The sequence below is a fragment of the Lindgomyces ingoldianus genome (assembly GCF_010093535.1).
Source record: "Lindgomyces ingoldianus strain ATCC 200398 unplaced genomic scaffold BDR25scaffold_68, whole genome shotgun sequence".
NCBI lineage: Eukaryota > Fungi > Ascomycota > Dothideomycetes > Pleosporales > Lindgomycetaceae > Lindgomyces > Lindgomyces ingoldianus.
Window position 1 is genome coordinate 212,664 of NW_022985229.1, and position 13,477 is coordinate 226,140.

A 13,477-nucleotide genomic window follows, 5' to 3' on the forward strand; every position below is an offset into this window, starting at 1 on the left:
TAAGCCTAATTAACTAGACAATAACCTTCTGTCTATTCTACATATATTAATTATAGATTACTTACTAGCTAAGCCTAACTAACTAAACAACAACCTTTTTGTCTACTAAAGATAACATTAAATATTAATGCCTTTGTACAGCTTATAAAAAAGAGCAACTAGCAGCCTTAGTTTAGTTAAATTAAGACACAAGCAACTAGAGAGTGTGTCTAGAAGTACATTAATCTAGATCTGTTACTAGAAAATCTCCTAGTTAACACTATGCTACAGAGGCCTAAGGTCACAAAGTTTTATACAGGCAGCACCTAGCTTAGTCTAAATCCTATAGTCTCTGTGACGGCGTGTACCGCCTCACATGCTCTGCAGCATCAGCTCCCTCGCTTGCGCAACGAGTAGCACGCTAGTGCTACGAGTAGCGCCTTGGCAGAGGGCACACATGTATATTTAAACTCGCAGAGCAGCTCCTCTGCTCCTTAGTTTAATCTAGTTGAGTTACACCACCTCTTGCTTGTAGCTTGAGCATGCTGACTGTGACATTAGATTAAACTCCTCAAGTGACATGAAAGCTTGAGTATCATGTACATGCACACGCTCCTGTTTTTTCATGCACATGCACACGACTCCGGGTCGACAGACGCCGACATACCCCGTCAAGTCGACGGTGGAGACAGTGCGCGACCCCTCTTCTGATCTTGGAGGGTAAGATCAGTTAGAGTATGCTCATACCCTCACCACGCCCACGACACAGCTAGAGATAGGTTAGCTCAGTTGCTACGCTCTAGCTTGTACGCACATGTTTCTTTTTTGTCTCTTCTTACAACCGACCTCCCCGCACCTCTCGCGTCGTCCGACCCCCACGATGTCGACAACCAGCTGCACCGCCAGCAGCTACCCGCTCAAACTGCAGCCCCCGCGAGCTGCACCGACAACCAGCTGCTCCGCCAGCAGCTACTCAATCTACCTGCAGCCCCCGCGAGCTGCATCGACAACTAGCTGCTCCGCCAGCAGCTATCCAACCTACCTGCAGCCCCCGCGAGCTGCACCGACAACTAGCTGCCCCCCCCAGCAGCTACCTGTTCAACTGGCAGTCTTCGCTAGCTGCCTTGATGGATAAGACACAAAAAGCGCTAGCAGAGAAAGCTTTAGGGTTTACCTGTTTACATTATCATTCGACTCCCGAAGGCTCACTTGAGCGTCACTTTTTACTAAACAAGTCGTTTATTGATTTGTATTGTACAGACGGTCTCCGCCTAGAGCTTATGTTTCCATCTTGCTAGGATGGTGTTAATCTTGACTCAAAGGATCACAAATCCCACCTTGCGTACCCTGATCTGGTGATGGAAGGGAGCTGCCCTTTAGGGTTTGATTCAAGAGTTCTGTCATTATATTACGAAACTATTTGGAATACCTCTGCCTTTCGGCTCTTAGATGGGAGTTTTCTTCTTAGTAACGGCGATAGGACAGGTAACACAACTGTTCTTTATTTAAGTACATTTTTAACAGTTGTAAGGCTTTAGCTATTATAGCGACTTCTTAAATAGGTGGAATATTGAAGTTCTACAACAAGCAATTACAAGTTGCACAAATTTATCCGGAAGGTTAGAAGATTGTTCTATCTTTAATATACAGTTAGAACAGAGTACAGGCCAATGCACTTTGAATTTACTGAAAGAGCTATTAGACGATAACTGTTCAGGGCCAAGGATAGGATTATGCCGTAGTATTGCTATCTAGAGAATGTAGATACTTAGAACTAGACAAATAAATGTCTAAAAAAGTAGAAATCCGCATGTTGAAGTAACGTTACTGTTTTTATTCCAGCTGAAAACGGTACTTGAGGGTTTGAAGTGGACTGGTTTGTAGGTCGAGAGTAGTTCTTTAGCACGCTAATACTAGGGCTTGTTGGGAAGATTGAAGGAAATTGTAGGGTTGTTTGTTGGCTTGGAGTCGGGATAAGACGAATTGTATAAACGGCGCCATTTGTTGGTATATTAGACAATTGCAAGTAGGCAGCGCTAGAGATACAGGGTAATATAGTATAACATAAAAGCTTCATGATTGTATTTTAGCCAAAACGCTCATATAACGTAGTTCATATATGTTATAACTTGTACTATTAGAAAGGAATTGACAGGTTATTTTTCTTAGGGGTAGCAATAAATTAAAGAGCTTGTGTGAAAGTTGTTAATGACAAGTTTTTGGATACAAGAGATAATATGCACAGCATTACTGCGGGTACCAGCCCTGAACAAGAAGATTGTTCAACGGAGCTATCTTAGGCACTTGCAACTTCCCTCGCGGTGACGAAACGCCTGACCTGGGAGCCAACCCCATGGCTTAAGCTTTCTAAGTATTGGTAGGTTGTCCTTCATACGACTGGATGGCTGGGTGGGCGTTGGATCACTACTCCATCGGTGGCAGAATGCACTCAGTTGCAGCTATGCTCTAAACCAAGTTCACCATCCGGTCAAGAACTCCGACACCTTTCCAATTAGGTTTTTTTAGCAAGTGCCTTCAGGTAGTTAATTCATTTAGCAGAGGATCAGGTTCTAGGTTGCTAGGTCACATTGTGGACGTTATCGTGAACATCCCACGAGGCGTACTTCCGTTGGATTCCCTGTGAAACAACTTAGGACTTAAAACGCTCACTGGCTAGTATTCTTTTGTTCGACTTGGCACGGAGATCAACGTCTCTCGCTTATGCATGCTTGGAGGAATTTCAGGCAACAAAGCAAATGCTAGGCGATTTTGTGCCACCGTAACGTGGGATCGACCAATTTGTCAGAAGCTGAATGGCTATTACCCTTTTGTTTAGCTTAGCTGAGAAATGTCCCGCAACACCGCCTAATTTTTGGGCGACAATATATATCCTCCTGTTCGACAAGCTCGCCAGATCGCTCTCCACCTCTGTTTTCCTTCTAAGAAGAAATTGGTCGTATTCGATTCACTAGCTACCCTGCATACACAAAGGTAAGCTTGAAGCGCATCAGCTACTCCGTTCTTCTGACCTCAATTGCAGTATTGACGCGTGGTTTTCAGTTTTTGCCTGGTAGAGCTCTCGGCGTTTCCAGGCTGACCGGTCGGGGGCAGCCGTGTCCTACACCCACGTCTCCATCCCTTTGCCATCGTCGCCTCCAGATTTCCAAGATTATTCAATTTTGATTGATCCTTGGCGCAGACTAGAAATGCTACTATACGAGAAGAGGGAGACAGGGAACAATTCCAGCGCGTCAACGCGTGAGGACGAGGAAGGCCGTGATGTACGCGACTCACTCCCTATTCCCTTTGGATTTAGCGCTTACACACTCCACATAGGTTGAAACCATTCCCCCATACGAATACGTCTGCATTCACCGCCCATACTTCGACCGGGAAGCCGAGTATCGGGTGACCGAGGACGAGGGTGAGGAAGGTGGCGTATCCAAGAAACTTATTAAAGAAGAGGAGGCTACAGGAAATATTTTCCAGCCTTCCACTAAGCATAAGGAATGGAAGTGGATTATGCTGTGTGAAGGGTGGACGACGTTGTGTGATTTCAAACGCAAAGTCAATTTCTGTGATCCAAATAATTTCGGAATGCACATTTACAATGACTGGAAGGGGTATGGAGTGACAGAAGCAGTGGAGAATCTCTTGATTGCGTTTGATGGGGCGTTGAAAAAAAAGGATGAGAACATGTGCTTTCAGGCGTGGGCTATTGTTAGCTCAATTGCGCACTGGTTGAATGATGGTGTGGACGGAGGAATGGACTTCATTCGTATGTCATTCTAAATCACATCCTTATCAAACAACTGACCGCTTACTAGACACCGACGACGGCGACAGGGCCCAAGCGCTCAATGAACTCGTCGGATGCGCGCTGCTCACCGCACTTGCTACTATCGAATCCGCAGGCGAGCTCAAACCCGACTCCATGTTCTTGGACCTACCCATTGTCATCAGCTCCTTCCTTGAGTGGTCTGATGACCTTGAAAAGTACGGTATAGAAGACGACGCCATATTCTGGCGCTCGCACGCTGTGGAATACTTTACCAAAGCAGTACTAGACCCTTCCAGAGGTGTCTTTGGTACTGAGAAGCTGCTGGAGAAACTAAAAGAGGCTCAGGATGGATATGAGGAGGACACAACCGGAAGGTCAGAGAGAGACCCTTGGGCTTGGGGAAAGAAACTCAGGCGATACAAGAAGAGTTATGGTCCGAGAATTGGTGGGTCTAGTTATGATATCACGAAGATGACTAGGGAGGAGAGGGCAAAGTACGCATTTGACGGGAAGGACCCGCTGAAGAACATATCTGAGAAAGATATAAAGCAGGGGAACTTGGCTCTCGCCTAACGCGTCGCGGTTAGTGTTTCATTTCCGTGTTTCTTTCATTCTAACTGTAGATTTATACGGGAACAGAGCAGAATATAGGAAGTTAAATTGCCCAATCTTCATATTGCGAGCGTGGCGCCACAGATTTGCCGAGATAGAGTCGAGTTGCGCGCAAAACCGGAATAATGCTTTTCTTAATTGTACGTTATATTATTTCCCAAGGATACGATTCGCTTCTATAATACAGCAGTATAAGCCCTTCCTATTACGTCAAGAATCCATCCTTAAGATCGTAGTCGTGATAGGCCCCATGGCAGCTGAAAGAAGATGATTCATGCAACGTCGCCACGCCGATCGGTTCTTCCCCACTCTAAGCGAGATGGCCCCGGTGGTTTCCGAAGGTTAGCGCGGAATGAATAACAAGGTCATGTTGGTTACATAACCCTCCGACTAAGGCTGTGGCTGGTGTAGCTATGCAAAGCCTCGCCGGTGCTCGGAAAATATAAAACTCCGACGCCGGAGGAATAATCTGTTCTCATCTTCAATGAAGGCAAAGGAGCGTTGTATTTCGACCAATGACAGCTAATGGCCGCGCTAGAGCATCGAGGCTCGACTTCCTTGATCTTTCTAGTACGGCCCGGCGTGATAGTGAAGCATCCGGCTGAAGTATGGGAAGAATCCTCGGCGTACACACGGCTGACACAGAAAATTGCAAACAGCTTCTTGGTTGAACGGAAAATACTGGAAGCGCTAGGAGCCCATCCTAGTATTGTAAAGTACATTCTTGTTGCCGCAGCACGCTGCTTCACTGCTGACCATCCCTTCAGATACCATGGATGGCAAGACAAGCCTGAGAGCCGACGCGGCTTGCTTCTTTCTAAAGCCAGCCACGGCAACCTCCAACATTACCTTGAAGCGAACCACGATAACATCCCGCTCTCTACCCGACAGAGGTGGTGCCGACAAGCTGTCGAATCCATCTCATACATTCACCGTCACGGGGTGATACATTCTGATCTGCGCCCTGATAATTTCCTGGTTCACGCAACGACACCGACGTCGCTAGACCTGTGGCTCTGCGACTTTGGTGGCTCGATCTGCGAGAAGCTCGGTGTAGACGGGGGACAGCTTCCTGATCCCGGTTTCTTCGACCCGAACGCAGAATGGATGTCGACAACGGCGACTGACATATTCAGCGTCGGCTCTGTTCTCTACAGCATCGTCTCGGGGCATTGGCCGCACAGAGATCTCGGGCCGTTCAAGTCGGCGGAGGATTATCGTAGCTACGATGAGCGGGTTGAGGAGCGTTTCAGGAATCGGGAATACCCAGATGTCGATGGACTTTTCGGAGGCACCATCATCCTTGGGTGTTGGACGAAAGAGTACTCGAGCGCGGACGATGTCTTACAAGCACTGGACCATGAAATAAAGAGTACACAGGAATGTACATCTTAAGCTATAGGCTTCATAAAACTACCGCTACCTCTACGTCTAGCCTTCTCTCGTTCTGTGCCATGCCGACAGCGAATGAGTGACCGTAGAATTTGAATTCGAGTTAGCGTTGCTGGGATGCCTCGCGATTCGCAACAGCCATTGTACAAACAGAGTACCCGCGCGCTCGTAGTCCGAATCCTCAGCGCCCTTCTGGTTTTGTCAGCAACAGACGGCCCTATCTCTATTATTCACTGTACATCTTGCCAAGTCTTTTCTCTTATTGGTTTAAAAAAGCGCCGGATTAATGTCTAATTGGCCTATAAAACTTTCCACCACTTTTGCAAATATTCTAGATTTTTAAGGCAAATAAATATATTTTACTAGGTCTATTACTATATTCTAGGTGTTTTAATGCAATATTATAATGCTGTGTTCTGTTGTTAGTGGGCTACAGTTTGCCCCTTTGTTACTGTTCACAGTTTTAAGGTGTTGCCAAGCCGGAATCGGTATGTCGGCGTCTGTCTTCCGAATGTCAAACCTGACTTTGCAACTGACCGACGCGGTGCTCCGTATGAACATTGTCGGCGGCACGGGAGATTTGTTCGTCTATATCGCTATTCTTCCTTTGTTATTGCTAAATTTTCCTCATCCAAGCTTCCGAAAAGGAAGGCTCATACCTGCTCGTATGAATCATTTTAGTGCAAGACGTACAGAGCGAGCTCATGGGTTCCTGCACCCGAACTTCCCACATTTCTCCTTAGCTCTCTGAGATCCCAAACGAGTTATCTTGACTTCGTGGCCCGGCTTATTCTGATCTGAGCATGGAGAAAAGCTGAAATCTGATTCCTCTGCGTCTCCGCACGTATAGATCGTGGTGGCGACAGTCTTCTCGCACATGATGATGTGAACTTCTGTGTCCGTATGACGGGAAAGAGGACAGGCAGCCTCAAGCCGGAAATCTGTGCTTGAGGAGGTAATGGCTTCTGATCAGATAATTAGCGGGGTAAGATGCAGAAGGCAACCTCGCTACGAGCACCCGCAGCTAGCCAGTGGCGGGGCAACAGGGGTTCAGCGCAAGCCTGACCGATGCAATCTAGGATTCAGCCAACGCTATTCCCGCGCCCTCGCACGTCTATAAACTCCTAACTGTTCGCATCGGTAACATAGAATGCTGGAGTCCATGCGACTTCAATACTATATAAACACGCGTCAGCGTGAAGCCTACGGATACCGACGGCGAATACCCTGATACTACCAGCGTTCGAGCTTGGGGCGACTGCTCTATCGGCGAGGATCGACGAGGATGCGTACAACAAGAGCAGGCAGAATGACAACGGGCGTGACGACGACGACTCTCCATGGCTTCGGCACAATCTCAACCTGTGGTGTCGTATGCGCAACGGCCTCTGGCTTTGAGGGACTAGCTTCGCCTTCCATCGCGACATGTGGTTCCGGGTGGGGCACGTTATCTCTTATACTGTGATTAATATATAAGTTCACAGTCGCAACTCTTGCCGTAAAATGACCCTTATAGCAAGTTTAACAAAACCACTAACTAATTGACGTTTACTATTTATTTCTACTGCCATGTGCATTCTAGTCAAATACATAGACATCGAAGGATTAGTTAGAGATTTTATTCACCAAGTTCTGCGAAATGAAACACTAGATCCAGATCTTCCACCGCAATATGAAGCAGGGAATTATTCAATTTAGTAGAAAATATTACTGTAACTGTAACTATCAGAAAACTAGTTACTTTTTGGCTCCAACGCTTAGGTTTTCCATTGGTTGGGCAAGTGTAGCCTCTTCTAACCCCATCTCCCCATCCTTATTCTTCTTTTCATCTCTTTTACTATCCATAAACTCTTGATGCTTAAGCACCCACTCATCCTTGTCAAACCACTTTAAACTTCCATTAGCCATAGAAACTTTAACAATGGATTTGTTCTCAATAAAGCCGGTTTCACCGTTCTCGAAATTAAAATCGCCCATTGAGAACTGTGTTATATTCTCAATTTGAAAGATGTTTGATGGTGACGTCTCGGCGGGAGGCGTTGCGTTTGGAGAAGTAGCTTTTGGAGAAGTTGTTGCGACTGTAGTCTTAAGAGGACAACATTTCTCGTCCTTGTGCTTGCTACACATTGAATCCTCGCCGCAATTTGCTTTGAATGCAGTTGCACCTATTTGAAGTGTTTTATCACACCTTCTTGCATGAGCTGAGGAGGGGGCATATAGCAAACGACTCGACAAGGGAGCGAGATCCAAACAAGGTGGATTGAACGAGTGTATTGTAAGGTCTGAGGAGCTCGATAGAGCTCTGAGCTGACTATATACTGTACGAGACAGGAGCTATGCCTAATGAGTGAATAGTGCAGTACATGGGTATGATATCGCGTGAGACACGTGCGACACACCCCCCCAGCTTTGACGAAGTGAATACTGAAGCAAAGCTGTACAAAGAGAAATAATAGACTGCAGGTGTACAGTAGTGCACTTAAGAGTGCGAAACAGCAAAAAGAAGTTGGTAGGCTTAGGCTTTAAAGCCAATGTTAGTAGAGTGAGCCTTTAGGGCGTCACTTAGGCGGACGAGGCCTAGTTGTTTAATGAATGCTTGATGCTTTTGTCGAGGTAGAAACTTAGTAAGGCCATCAGCCGGCATGTCTGCAGTAGGGATCCAGCGTATGCGAATCCTTCTTTCCTGTACCTCTTGGCGAAGCCAGTGGTTGTGAATGTCAACGTGCTTGAGCTTGGTATCAAGCTTAGAGTCTTTCACCATGGCTCGTACGGTTTGTTGATTGTCGCATAGTAGGGTAGGTTCTTCCTCAGTGTCGAAGTCTATATCAGCGAAGAATCGCTTCCACCACTCTAGGTGGCTAGCAGCGTGAGAGAGAGCTAGGAGCTCTGCTTCAGTCGTCGATTTAGTGACTGAGCGCTGCAAGGAGGCCTTCCAATCGACAGCTGCGCCGAATAGTGTGAATAGCATGCCGTCGGAGCTGCGGCGACTGATTTCGTCGTCACCGTAAGCGGCATCTGATGCGCCGTAAAAGACGGGTCTCCAGGATGAATGAGTGGAGGTCCCTGAGTACTGAAGCGCATAGTCTTTAGTGCCGTAGAGATACTCGATGACATGCTGAGCGGCCTTCTGGTGTTCATCTGAGGGGTTGACTAGGTATTCAGAGAGCTTTGAATGTGCTTTGGCGACGTCAGGTCTGATAGTAGTAGCAGCATAGCTGATAGAGCCAACGCGCTGCTGGTATGCCATGATCCTCTGTGTGTTTGTTTCGGTCATCTGATTAGGCCGCAGAGGTGGCGCTGATGCATTTAGTGGGGTGATTGGCCAAGGACGTGTGCGACTGGTATCGAGATTGAAGCGGGTGGCGAGCTGCTCAATGTATGACTCTTAGCTGAGCCATGCAGTGCGGTTGACCTTGTCGCGGTCGATTCAGATGCCAAGGAACCAGTTTAGTTCCCCCATAGCTCAGATCTCATAGATCTCCATGAGCTTGATTTCAAATTGGTCTAGGTGCTCCTCATACTCTGGTAGACAGAGGACGACAATGTCATCAACGTAGAAGTAGACTAAGAGCTTCTTGTCAGCGAAGAGACAATCAACTCTAGGGACTTAGGAGAAGCTAAGCTTCTTGAGCGACCTAGTGAGCTCTAGATACCAGAGCCTAGGTGCGTCTTTGAGCCCGTACAGAGCTCGGAGGAGTCGAAGAAGTTGCCGAGGGCGACGGTAGCCCGGTGGCAGTTCGCAATATGCCGGGGTCGGGAGCCGAGCGTTAATGAACGCATTGATAGCGTCGTATTGTCGCGCGAGCAGGCCAAACGAGGCCATGATGGCGACGAGCGCCCTAAAGACGCGTGCTGCTAGAGTGGCAGCATATGTTTCAGCCGTGGTAACCTGGAGGTCGCCTCGTACACAGAGACGAGCCTTGAATTTGGTCAAAAATCCTTCGGCGTCAAATTTGTACTTATATACCCATTTCAGGGGTATTACTTGAGCATCTGCAGCCTCTGCGATGGAGACTAGCTTAAATGCCTCTTTCCAATAGAGGTCCGTGAATTCAATCCCCATGGCATGCTTCCAGCCGTCCGAGAATTAGTGGTGGCGTGCCTCATAGTAAGTTTTAGGCACAGGAGGTAGATTATCTTAATAGAGAGCTTTAGGAGCAATAGTAGCAGGTTTCGCAGGGTCTTTTATAAAGCCTAATGCAAAGGCGTGGTACTAGCCAGACATTTTAGTGGTGGTTTGCATGAGGGCAGCAGCGTATTGTCGACGCCTTGTTCTGCTTTCTCCCTCTAGGATGTTTAATTTATTAATGTTGGCTGTGCTTCTAGCAGGGCCTAGTCTGGTGGATTCCTTGAGCCATGTGCGCGGGACAAAGTCAGCCCCTTTAAGGATTTCCTGAGGCTCATGATTAATTAGAGATGTGTGCTGACTAGTTATGGCTTGCTTAACATAATTGTTGTTAGTCTTAAAGTCTATAGCTGCGTTGCCTGTTTGCGGACAGACCTTAATAACTAATAGGGTCTTGTTGTTAGAGCTATTATCTAGCGTGTTGCTAAGGTTATTTTAGGAGACTAAGTTAATGTTAGTTTCCCTTTCTAAGTTAACCTCTAAGATGGTTTCTAGGGTCATTTTAGGAGAGGGCAGATAATGGAGGGAGCCTGGCTGGCGCTTCTCTTGCGGCTGATTGCTAGGTCCGTCATCGCGCTCTTTAAGCTGTAGAAGCTCTTCTGTAAAGTTAATGTAGTCCTTATTGTTTAAGGTATTGTCTGGGGTAAGGAGAGTCTCTGTAATGATGTTGTCTCTAACTACCTGTTGTAGTAGCTTGTACGATGCGTAGTTATTTAGTTCATAGAAGGAAGTGTTGTTAAACATAACATCGCGTACCTGGTAGACGTAGTTATTTGTTGGATTCCATATTTAATAGATGTTTCAGGAGTCATACCCACGTAGATATCTGATGAAAGCTTGTGGTGCGAGCTTGTCTGACTTCGTAGTCCTTTTAATGAGGACATATGCCTTAACACTAATTCAGTGAAGGTGAGAGCAGTCTGGTTTCCTGCTGTATAGCATTTTAAATGGTGTCTTCTAATTAAGCAATTAGATGGGTGTACAGTTAAGCATGTAACCTGTGAGACTAAATATAGTGTTTTTAAGAGACTTTAGGAATTTGCTAATGTGTGCGAGACTTTGAGCTCAAATGATGAGCGTCTGGCCTAAGCGTTCAGCTGCTCCATTAGCTTCTGGCGTATACAGTGGCGCCAGTTCTAGGGTAATGCCCTGTTTGTCGCAGAATTTCTGCAGAGTCTCTCCTGCTTGTCTAAATGCAGCCTTATTATTGCTCTAGAGTAGCGTTATTAAGATGTTAAATTAAATTAATGCTAGTTTGTGGACCTTTCGTATGATTGGAAGAATCACTGCCTTCTCTTTAGACAGGGTGACGAATACCAGGTTATACTTTAACCAGGTACAATAGAAGTGGACTACATAGATGTTCTTGTGGATTGATGGAGACCAGAGCTCTATTAGGTCGAAGGCGACTCGCTGGAATGGTCCATCGACAGGTATCTCGTGTTCGTTTCTCCGGCTGATCTGCTGCTTCATCTTCAAGAGCGCGCATAAGTCGCATTCAACAGTGTTCGGCGCTCTGCCGGTCGGTGGCTGTACGCCGGTGACCGACTCGTGGAGGTGTGTGACCGCTTCTGGGCTGATGCATCCCCATATATGATGGAGGGCGGTCGCGTCTTGCGTAATAGGTCGCCGTTCATAGCTTGGACGAAAGCGTCGCTGTGCGAGGTCTTTAGCAGCCATAACCATTAGTGAGGTGGATCCAATGGATGGATCCTCTGTGCGCAATACTAGGGCCCAGTGACCCCCAGTTCGAGTAGTGAAGCAGATCGGTGATCGGGTGCCATCATGGAGTCGTTTGTATACGAGGTTGTCTCCAGAGTCGAAGTGTATGTCCTGTCCTTGTAAAAGAGATACAAGACTAGTGAACATGTTAGGGATGTAGGCTACGTCATTCAGGTTTATCTTGGTAGGTCCTCTGGGACCCTTCACGGTGAGTGTGACCGTGCCCCATGCCAGTATAGGAAGGAGTTGGCTGCCGGCCCTGAGTCGGTCCGATGGGGATGAGCTCCGAGTCCATTGAAAGTCAGCTGGATTGTTGCAAACATGGATGTCCGCTCCAGGATCTAGGATCCATGAGTGCTAGAGAGGATTCTCTTCGTCATCCGGCTCCGCGGCATGTTCCTCACTCACGAGGTTTGTCGTGAAGCTCATGAGAGTAGCTGCTGATCGCCTGGTGCTAGTTGGGGCATTGGGTGGATTCCAGTTAGTGGAATTATTGGGAGCTGGCGTCTCGGAGATTGCATTCGGATGTGGACTAGGTTGAGACTGTGGGCTTTGATCGTACGATTAAGTCGCGTGACTGGACAATTGAGTTGGCTAATAATAGTTGCCATTGTTGCCGCCCCTTCCGCGTCCTCTCCATCCACCGCGTCCTCTTCCTTGGTTTGGTTGGTTTCTTGGTGGGGGAAGGTCTCTGTTCTTAAGCAGCTCAGCTTCTGCTTTAAGCTAAGGATTGCTGCTTATCCGCTTGTTGTATTCCTGCTAGAGGAAAGTAGGGATCTAGAACCCTTTAGGTCTTAGTCAAGGATCATTAATCCTGCAGTTCTTTAATTTGTGGCGACCTCCACAGAAGTCGCATATGAACTGCTGTTGCTGCTGTTCTGGTGTGGACGAGCGTCCTTGGTATGTGGCGAAACCGCTGTGGGTGACACTAGGTTGCTAAGCTGGCTGTAATTGTTGCTAATTTTTAAAGAACTCTAGACAGCTAGTAAGGAAATCAGGTGGATCCTCATCGGTCTGTTCATGCTGGACCAGGATTGATTAGATGGCTGCTGCGCATCCAGGGTTTACGTCCGAAATTGCCGACACGAAGTCATAGTGTGGTTGATATTCCGTCACATTTGGCAGGTGGACTGATTTAGCATCAATATATGCGTTCCTGTACGCTGTGATCCATTAGTCCTGTTTTATTTTTAATAACCACTTCCTTGCGCAGTTGTATGCTGTTCGTGCGCTCTGCTTAAGCTGCTTGTTAGAGGGCTCCAGGATTGCCCTCAAGGCCTTTAGCCTTTTGTAGATTGTTTCTTTGTCCCTAATGATAGGGTAGTTTAATGCGTCAACGGTGCTCTTAATAAGCACATAGATGTCTAATAGGGCTTTGTGTTAAGTTTAGAATAACCTTAGATCATCGCGGTAGTCTTCGCGGGCCATTGTGTAGCATCGTTAATCGTTAAGGTTTAGGTCAGAGACCATAGGATTCGGACTGAGCTGGGTGCTGCCTGTATGAAACTTCGCGACCTCAGGCCTCTGTGGCATAGTGTTAACCAGGAGATTTTCTGGTGAGAGATCTGGATTAATATACTCCCAGACACATTCTCTAGTTGCTCGTGTCTTGATGCGACTGAACCAGGGCTGCCAGTCGCTCTTTTTGGTGAGCCGTACGGAGGCATTAATAGTTAGAGTCATCTTTAGTAGACAAAAAGGTTGTTGTTCGGTCAATCAGGCTCAGCTGGTGAGCAATCTGTGATCAATGTTTTGGAATGGACAGAAGGTTATTGTCCTGTCGATCAGGCTCAGGTGGTGAGCAATCTGTGATCGATATGTGTAGAATGGACGGAAGGTTATCGTCCAGTCGATCGGGCTCAAGT

The 13,477-nt window shown here is 47.1% G+C and overlaps 5 protein-coding genes across 5 annotated transcripts; 3 read left to right on the plus strand and 2 right to left on the minus strand.

Moving 5' to 3' along the window:
• Positions 1–1,277: 1,277 nt before the first annotated feature.
• On the plus strand, positions 1,278–1,653 carry BDR25DRAFT_169878 (uncharacterized protein; the record flags this gene model as incomplete). Its single annotated transcript, XM_033684123.1, has 2 exons — positions 1,278–1,464; positions 1,511–1,653. Coding segments are annotated over 2 exons (330 nt in total), but the record flags the coding sequence as incomplete, so codon positions are not given.
• Positions 1,654–3,185: 1,532 nt separating this feature from the next.
• BDR25DRAFT_347554 (uncharacterized protein) lies at positions 3,186–4,343 on the plus strand (the record flags this gene model as incomplete). Its single annotated transcript, XM_033694278.1, has 3 exons — positions 3,186–3,260; positions 3,316–3,757; positions 3,807–4,343. 3 exons carry the CDS (start codon positions 3,186–3,188, stop codon positions 4,331–4,333), a joined length of 1,044 nt encoding a protein of 347 aa, XP_033539742.1. The 3' UTR covers positions 4,334–4,343.
• Positions 4,344–4,867: 524 nt separating this feature from the next.
• BDR25DRAFT_347555 (kinase-like protein) lies at positions 4,868–5,805 on the plus strand. The gene is made up of 2 exons (XM_033694279.1): positions 4,868–5,088; positions 5,140–5,805. Exons 1-2 carry the CDS (start codon positions 4,898–4,900, stop codon positions 5,765–5,767), a joined length of 819 nt encoding a protein of 272 aa, XP_033539743.1. The 5' UTR covers positions 4,868–4,897; the 3' UTR covers positions 5,768–5,805.
• Positions 5,806–10,955: 5,150 nt separating this feature from the next.
• On the minus strand, positions 10,956–13,040 carry BDR25DRAFT_363434 (uncharacterized protein; the record flags this gene model as incomplete). Its single annotated transcript, XM_033696733.1, has 10 exons — positions 10,956–11,057; positions 11,154–11,805; positions 11,832–11,953; positions 12,021–12,119; positions 12,146–12,285; positions 12,452–12,528; positions 12,586–12,635; positions 12,681–12,768; positions 12,814–12,954; positions 13,009–13,040. 10 exons carry the CDS (start codon positions 13,038–13,040, stop codon positions 10,956–10,958), a joined length of 1,503 nt encoding a protein of 500 aa, XP_033539744.1.
• On the minus strand, positions 12,996–13,299 carry BDR25DRAFT_118050 (uncharacterized protein). Its single transcript, XM_033683665.1, has one exon. It carries the CDS (start codon positions 13,293–13,295, stop codon positions 13,053–13,055), a length of 243 nt encoding a protein of 80 aa, XP_033539745.1. The 5' UTR covers positions 13,296–13,299; the 3' UTR covers positions 12,996–13,052.
• Between the last annotated feature and the right edge of the window lie 178 nt (positions 13,300–13,477).